This window comes from Pungitius pungitius, chromosome 14, assembly GCF_949316345.1.
Source record: "Pungitius pungitius chromosome 14, fPunPun2.1, whole genome shotgun sequence".
Classification (NCBI taxonomy): Eukaryota; Metazoa; Chordata; class Actinopteri; order Perciformes; family Gasterosteidae; genus Pungitius; species Pungitius pungitius.
This window is the reverse complement of record NC_084913.1, coordinates 380,001-388,232: the sequence shown is the minus strand read 5'-3', so window position 1 is coordinate 388,232 and position 8,232 is coordinate 380,001. Positions and strand designations below refer to the sequence as shown.

Here is an 8,232-nt window from a genome sequence, read left to right as displayed (position 1 = left end):
CACAAAGCTACGTCTGTGAAGGGCAGCAGGGTTTTACTGTGTCTGAAGTGTGTGTGTGTGGGGGGGGGGGGGGGGGGGGGTTTATGGGGGTTGGGTGTCTCGCTCAGGGACACTTGGACATGGAACACGGAGCACCCTCTCTAGTCCTTGTGTGTGAGGTTATTCCTCTGTTCCCTCCGAGCTGACAGGGTGGTGCAGTGTGTGTGTGTGTGTGTGTGTGTGTGTGTGAGTGTGTGTGTGTGTGTGTGTGTGTGTGTGTCAGTCTGTTGTCGTCTTGCAGCCAAATCTGCAGCTTGGACCTAAAAAATCTGAAAAAGGGAAAAATATCTCTAATTTGATGCTGCATTCAGATTTTAAATCAATAATCATTTTGAACAAACGTGTGTGTGTGTGAGAATGTGTGTGTGTGTGTGAGTGTCAGATGTGGACTATCATTGTGTTAGAGACAAATACACATCAAAATGAAGCAAGAGTTGAAAAAATGAAGGACAGGTTTTTAGCGTTCATCACTTTGTGAGGCGGAATAAAGGAAGTGGGAGGAGAGGGGGGGGGGGGGGGCAGAGCAGGCTGAAACACACACAGACACACACACACACACACACACACACACACACCCTGTGCAGGGAGCGTATAAATCACTTCTCTCTGTTTTTATGTGCATATTAAAATGTAGTCTGTAATCCAGTCTCCATGTTTGTCTTTCTGTTGGTAGAACGCAGGTTGTTTGAGGACAAGTGGCATCAAATCCTTTCATCTAAAACAACTGTGTGTGTGTGTGTGCGTGTGTGTGTGTGTGTCTGTGTGTGTGAACTCTCTCTGAACCATCTCAACATCAACAGGATGATTTGTGGTAAAATTACAACCAAAAGGTTTCTGCAAAAACAAAGAGAACTGTAAGAAGTTTAAAACCTTAAGACATAAGAGACACACAAAAAGAGACAAAACAAGACACACAAACGCAAAACACGCAGTCAGAGACACAATGAGACCAACATTGGCCATCAAAGGAGAACAGAACCCAGAACCCAGAACTGTTGAAGTCCACATTTATTGAAGCGTAGAAACGTTGCGTGACATCACTAACAGTCTCTAGTCATACGATCATTGACTCACTCACTGTAAAGTCTGTAAATATGAAGTTTTACAAAGTCAAAATCATCAGAAACTTGAAATACATCTCAACAGAAAGACAGAAGGAAACTCTGTGTAGCAATAAAAAGTCAGAATAAACTCATTGTTTCAGCTTTATTCGCATGCGTTTAGCCTAGCTTAGCACAAAGAGATAGTCATGTCATAATGCTAATGATGTCATTGGTTATTCACTTCCGGTTCCTTCATTCTTTAACGTGTTTCTTTGAGTTGTTACCTACTATAGCATTTACATGCTAGCCTTTGCTCATGCTAACTGTTAGTAGCTCCCAGAAAATCACCCATAAACCAAAGAACACATTTTATAAAATGCAAATATCTAATGGAGATTTTACTGCTTTGCAGCTGGACTGGTTAGCAGTTCCAGTCGTTATGCTAAGCTAGGCTAACACAGCTAGGCTAACAGATTACGTCTCATTTGAGCTAACAAAGCTAAAAAAATTAAAGTTATAAAAGAACAACGAGGTAAAACCTGGCACCATTTGGTGTTTTACAAACATCCAGTTGATTGAATTAACAACCACAAACATTCAGATTTGAAAGAATCTACTTTAAAGCATTTGTCTCCAGTGGTCTCAGTTTGAGGAGAAATAGGTTCCCTCAACTGATCTAAGAGCAGCACCATCTCAGGTTATCCCAGGAGAAGGTGCAGAGAAAGGATACTTCAGGAGTAGAGATGTAATCAGCTAGCACCATGTGTTTTATACAAGAAGCAGCAAAGCAAATATATTAGGTTTTAAATAGCAACAATATTGACATAAAAAATATATTTACAGTAGTTTGTTGGTGATGATAAATACAAAGCGAAGCTAAAACAAATTACAGCGTCCCCCCTGTGGCTCTAACCTCAACACACCACTGGAACATCAGAGGAACCCCCTGAACCTCCTCCCCAGAAACCCTGTGGAAGTCCCCCCCCAGAATTCCCTGGAACTACTCCCTAAAATCCTGCTCTCTCAGAGCCGTCTGGAGACATTAAGTGACAACCTAAGGTTCCCACAAGGGTGTGGAAAGGATATTTCCCTAGAATGCATTGGTTCTACAGTGTGATACAAGTCTGGTATGAAGGACAATACGAGAATAACATTTTGGCAGATGCAGATGTTTATAGAGGTTAGGGTCAGGGTTGCGGTCCAGTTTGATGTACTTACATGGTCGTCATGAGCTTGAGAGAACCGGACCTGAACCGAAGAATCTTTTTCTTCAGGTTGTGAGAGGCCTTGATTTTGATGAAGACCTTTGCCTGAGCCGGAGTCACAGCCCGCCCCCGCCCTGCTCCACCCGTTCTGCCTCCGGCTTCACCTCCCCCAATCTCCTCCATGTTGCTGCTGGCGCCACTCTCCTCGGCGTGCTTCGCTTTGACGGAATCTCTGTCTCTGAAGCGGTTGGTGTTGCATTCGCATGCGACGTCCTTGCTGGTGTCTACGATGGTGGAGTGAAAAAGAGACCCACACTCAGCCGAGTACTCAGAGTCGCTCCGGGGGTACGGTCCACTCGTCTGCCCGGAGAGGAGGCGGAGCTCCTCCCTTTGATGCTGCTGGGCGCGCCTGAATGCCTCGGTGTCTGGTGCAGCCGTTATCGCGTGCATCCGCCGGTAGTCGTTCCGTTTGTGCTTCGGTTTATGGACAACCGCCACCTGGTCGCGTCTGTGGTGGTGGTTTCCATGGCGACAGAGCCTGGATGTCCCCTGTGTGGCGTGTTTGCCAAGAACTCTGCCCTCTGGGATGGACGACGGAATATGCCTGATCCTGGAGCCTCGTCCGTCTGGTAGCCGGGACTTTTTAGAACCATACCGGCGGTGGGTCTGGTCCCCTCTTCTCTCGTCCCTCTCATTGGGTTCCAAACCCCGACCTGTCCTCGGTGTCACAGCAGTCTTAACCTTGACCTTCTTCCGGCATCTGCAGGAGTTGATGGTTTCCTGGTGCGCGGCAAGGCTTTCAGCGATCGCCACGCAACCCCCTTTGTTCAGACTCATGGGGAAGGAACCTCGACCGGCCACCTCTACCTTCTTTGTCCGTAACGCCTTTGGAGGCTTTGTGCTGATCTTAAGGAGCAGGGCCGAGTCAGCCAAGCAACATGGCTGCTTGGTGTCTATGGTGGATGAGATAGTTTTGGGAATGTCGGGCTCCCTGAACTCTTGAGGCAAAGAAGCTGTTGACACTGATGAGGGAGAAGGAGGAGGTCCGCTCGTGTGTCTCAGCAGGCCGCTTTCTGGATCAAAGTCCTTGTTAGACCCTTTCTGGATGTTCTGGTTCTTGTCCGATTCACTGTTGCTTATCTTGAAGTCAACGCTGCCATCAGGAAAAACCTGTTCTTCACATTTACTGACCACAGACCTCTGAGGAGACGAGGCGGCTCCTGCCAAGGCTCCTCCTCGGAACTCAGAACCCCTCAAAGTCACAAAACCGGAGCCAGAAACCTGTCTCATGCAGAAGCCGGCATGCCTCAGGATGCTCTTTGACGAATCGGTGCTGATGCTGGTCCTGGGTCTGCTTGTTCTTACGGGCAGGACCCTCCGCTGCAACAGACTGTAGATGTACCCATCCAGCCGCTTGTAGGACTGAGCGTGAGGATAAGAAGAAGAAGAAGCCGGCCAAGTGGAACTCTGGGATATTAAAGAAGCTGCACCAGAACCAGAACCTTCAACGACGGCACCCACGCCTCCGTGACCCAACATCTGCAAGAGGACAGGGCTCTGGACCACCACGGCGTGCAGCGGGCTTGGGTAGTAAAACACGTCGCTTCCGTTCGGAGCGACCAGGTCGCAGCGGTACTTAGACTGGGAGTCCCGCGGGGAGACCGGGTCTAGCAGTGAGGCCGGGCGAGGAGCCGGGTGAGGAGCCAAGAGTGAGTGGTGGACTCCGCCAGAACAGGAAGAGTCATCACGAAATCTTCCGACAGAGCCGTTGCAGTGCAGACAGCTGGCCGGCTGGTCTGATGGGATGAGAAGACGTGTAATGTAACAGGAAAAAGAAAAATAACATGTCACCAGCTGACAAAAAGTGAACCAGAACTTACAAAGTGTGGTGATGAACTGTGTACTAGGCATGTACTCATTGTCTACAGGCATGTACTATGAGTGTACTAGTTCTGTACGAGTTGTCTACTGGGCGTGTACTAGCGGCGTGCTAGTTGTATACCTGCAGACAGAAGTCCTCCATCAGCTTCAGCAAAGGAACAGAAACATTCACTGAAGACGGAGTTGGAGGAGTTGGAGAGAGAGACCGACCCATCACTCAAGTCAAAGAACCCTGAGAGAAACAGACAGTCAATAGCTGTCTTTATGCAGATGATACTGTAGTATTTAATAATGAATATAATTTAAACTGACATCTTCATCATGGGACGTCACTGTCATACCTGAACTGGGTCTGCTGTCCGTCTCCAGCTGGTCACGTGACACCTCGCTGTCCAACCGCAGGTCACTAATCTGTCGGTCCAGCTCCTGTAGCTGACTGACTAGTCCAGCATCTCTCCCCCTGAGACAGTTCTAATGGACATTGACATTTTGAGACACTATGAGACATTATCAGACAGTACAAGACATGCAGAGACATTATTAGACATCATTAGACATTGTGAGAATAAGGCCCTCATGTACGTACACAACGTAGCACACGGCCAACGCACAGATAGTGTTCTCTGTGATACTAAGCTTAGGTTTCTGTGCATACTGCGGCACTCTACGCATCACTTACTATCCCTTCATGGGAAACTCCCACTTTCCCCTGGCAGTGAATGTATATACATGACACAGAAAGCACAATTTTCCCTTTTCAGTTCCCGCAGCCTGTTTGTACATAACTCACCATGCTTTTACACACACATAGCGACAAACAGCTCAACTGGGCGCAAAGGCGTTAGTGATCAAATTCCTTTCCCAGAGAGAAGTAACGTTAGATATTATGATGAATTTTGAGACATCATGAGACAACAGACTCACATACAGACATTAACACACACACAGTGAATCAGATGGAAAGCATGTGGGTAATGCAGCGCTGCGCTCAGGTCAGTCATGTGCTGCATTCCTGTGAATGAGCTGCAGAGTACAAACAAACTGCAGATCCCGTCCCAGACATCTGTTCCATAACTGATCAGTTGTTGATGGATCTCAGAGGTTAGACCTTCATGGTCAGACTATAAAAGAATAACCAAACTCTTGTTTTAGGAGTGGGACATAGAATGGTTTGCTCTCATCGTGTGGACAGCTAATGATGCAACAACAACAGCAACAGAACTAGGAGACAGCTTGAGGGCCAGGAGAGCGCTCTTGGTCTCCTCCTCTTAACATCTCAGTTGCTTATTCTCAGAGCTGTAGGTGGATCCACAAAGTTTTCCACAGCTCAAAGGAATCTGCATTAGTTTCTTGGGACGGGGGGGGGGGGGGGGGAGGGCTGTAATCCGATCCAGATAGTTTAGAGCTGCAGCTGCAGAACGGACGGATTCCAGAAAGCAACAAATGAAATCTCCCAGACATCAGCTGTCTCTCCATAGGAAAGATCAACAAACATGTGAAACAACAGCTGGCAGCTCAGATAGAACCCAGGAACCTACAGAAGCTCCTCAGATAGAACCCAGGAACCTACAGAAGCTCCTCAGATAGAACCCAGGAACCGACAGAAGCTCCTCAGATAGAACCCAGGAACCTACAGAAGCTCCTCAGATAGAACCCAGGAACCTACAGAAGCTCCTCAGATAGAACCCAGGAACCTACAGAAGCTCCTCAGATAGAACCCAGGAACCGACAGAAGCTCCTCAGATAGAACCCAGGAACCTACAGAAGCTCCTCAGATAGAACCCAGGAACCTACAGAAGCTCCTCAGATAGAACCCAGGAACCGACAGAAGCTCCTCAGATAGAACCCAGGAACCGACAGAAGCTCCTCAGATAGAACCCAGGAACCGACAGAAGCCCTGACTTGGCTACGGGTGCGGGGCATCAACTGAAAGGGCGTATCATCGTGAGTGACAGCTTAACAAAGACGGACCGTCGTCCTCAAACACCTTCAGGACACGCAGGCACTGTGGAACTTATGAATCAACACTTTCTATACACTGCATTGACGTGATTGGCGGGCAGTGACATAGTTCTGATACTTGATTCAAATCCCAGAATAACAGTAAAACTTTGCCAAATTGTACAATTCAGCCACACATGATTTTCTTATAAATTTAGTGTAGTGTGACTATAAACTATAAAACTAAAGATTTAGTTGTGTTTTAGAAGCTAAAGGAGAACGATGAGTGGAATATTTATGCATCAAAATAATAGCTAGTCTTTGCATACAAGTTAATAAATGTGTTCTGCCTTAAGATTAAAATATTACTTTTTGGCTTAAAGTCCAGGGCTTTATCTATTTGAATTTAATTCTAAAATAGCATAAAATATTTTTCTCTCAGCCTGAAATATTTCATGCTCAGAAGGTGAAGCATATCTTACTAAATTAAATAAGTAGATCACTGTCTCTATCTATTACGTTTTTCGGGTTTTAATGCTTTCCCTGTCAAGCCAGCAGGTTGCTAGGCAACGGGAGCCGGAGGAACAGCTGATGACACAAGTCCCCGTGGGCCAAACCTTCTCCTTTCAGGGAGCTGGAGGACCCGGCCCACGTAGACCAGGAGACCGGGTCCCTATGAGGATGCAGCCCACCAAATGAGACCCAGACAGGGGTCGGAGAGGTCAGAGGTCAATCAGGAACCTACCAGCTGTTGCCTGAGCAGCAGGATGTTCTCCTGCAGAAGCTTCTCCTCCGAGCTCAGCTGAAGCTCCTCCTGCTCCTCCTCCCGGAGCTCCAGGGCGGCTCGGACCAGCTCCTCTTGCCGCTGCCGCACGTACTCCAGCTCCGCCAGCCCGGACACGGTGGCCTCCAGCCGCTCGCGCTTATGCCGCTGCCGCTCCGCCGCGTGCGCGTCGGCAGCGCGTCGATGCGGCTCCATGTCTGTGACCGGACGGGTTCTGCCGCTTCAGGGTCCGGGGGGTCTGCGGGAGCCGGACTGCATGGCAGCGGATCCGCCGGTTCAGTGGACCCGGAGGACAAACCCTCCAGGTAACTCCCAGCAAGCACCGGGGCAGCAGCAGGCAGCCCGTCACAAAGAAGCAGTCCGTTGTGCTTCCGCTTCTCCTGCCGCTGCGTCCAGACTGACCCACTGAGCCGCGAAGCCCCGCCCCCTCCACGCAGCCAGGCCCCTTCAAAATAAAACCTGCAATTCTTTATTTTCATCAGAAGAAAATTGAATAAATGTGTTTAAATATTTTAATTTTAGTTACTTTGTTCTTAGACACTATACACTAATCCATGACGATGTATTATCCTTGATTATACACAGTGAACACATGAATGGATCAAGAGTTAAACTACTATAAAGATACAATTCTCTCACATTCTTTGGTTCTTTTACTGCTCAGAGTATTCCTCCACTGTAGTATTATTCATTCAGTACTTCTTCCAACACTGACCATGTCACATTGGGAAATACTTAAGTGGTTCCTAACTGTAATATGAATTACTATTATTATCTACATTATATATAAACCAAATATATTTCATTATTATCTATTTTAATTCCGATGTTTGCTGCGTTGAAAAGGCTTTAGAAGTGAACTTGTTGTGTTTCCCTGTGTTTCATAATGACAAAGTAATCCTTAAACTAATAATGGAATATTTACAGAAGAAAATGATCAAAAACTATTTATTATTTACAGAAGGTCTGATAAAATATATTATATTTATATTTTCAGGGAGGATTCAGACTGCCGAGGATTGGAATAACAGGACAAGGCAGGAAGTGAAGTTAGAGACATGAAACTACAAAATAAAACAGGAAGAAAGCCCAAACCGTGACATTTACTGCATATACGTATAATGATATCTTAACATTATATCTATTAATGTATTTACTGTCTGTATAATAATATATTAACAGTTTATGTAATAACATTAACAGTACGTTTGATAATAGTATATTTATAGTATGTGTAATAAATATATATTCAGTCTCTTCTCTCCTCTTTTTCTGCCTCTATCTCTGCTGCCAAAAGCTCTTTCTACCAATTCAGAATTGAGTCTTTATTTTCTAACCC

General features: G+C 46.6%; 1 protein-coding gene across 1 annotated transcript; it reads right to left on the bottom strand.

Moving 5' to 3' along the window:
• Positions 1 to 1,030: 1,030 nt before the first annotated feature.
• Positions 1,031 to 7,298, bottom strand: dact1 (dishevelled-binding antagonist of beta-catenin 1). Its single transcript, XM_037487333.2, has 4 exons — positions 6,855 to 7,298; positions 4,510 to 4,639; positions 4,290 to 4,400; positions 1,031 to 4,083 (listed from the first exon to the last, which is right to left on the bottom strand). The coding sequence occupies exons 1-4, from the start codon at positions 7,086 to 7,088 to the stop codon at positions 2,297 to 2,299; spliced, it is 2,262 nt and encodes a 753-aa protein (XP_037343230.2). The 5' UTR covers positions 7,089 to 7,298; the 3' UTR covers positions 1,031 to 2,296.
• Positions 7,299 to 8,232: the final 934 nt, after the last annotated feature.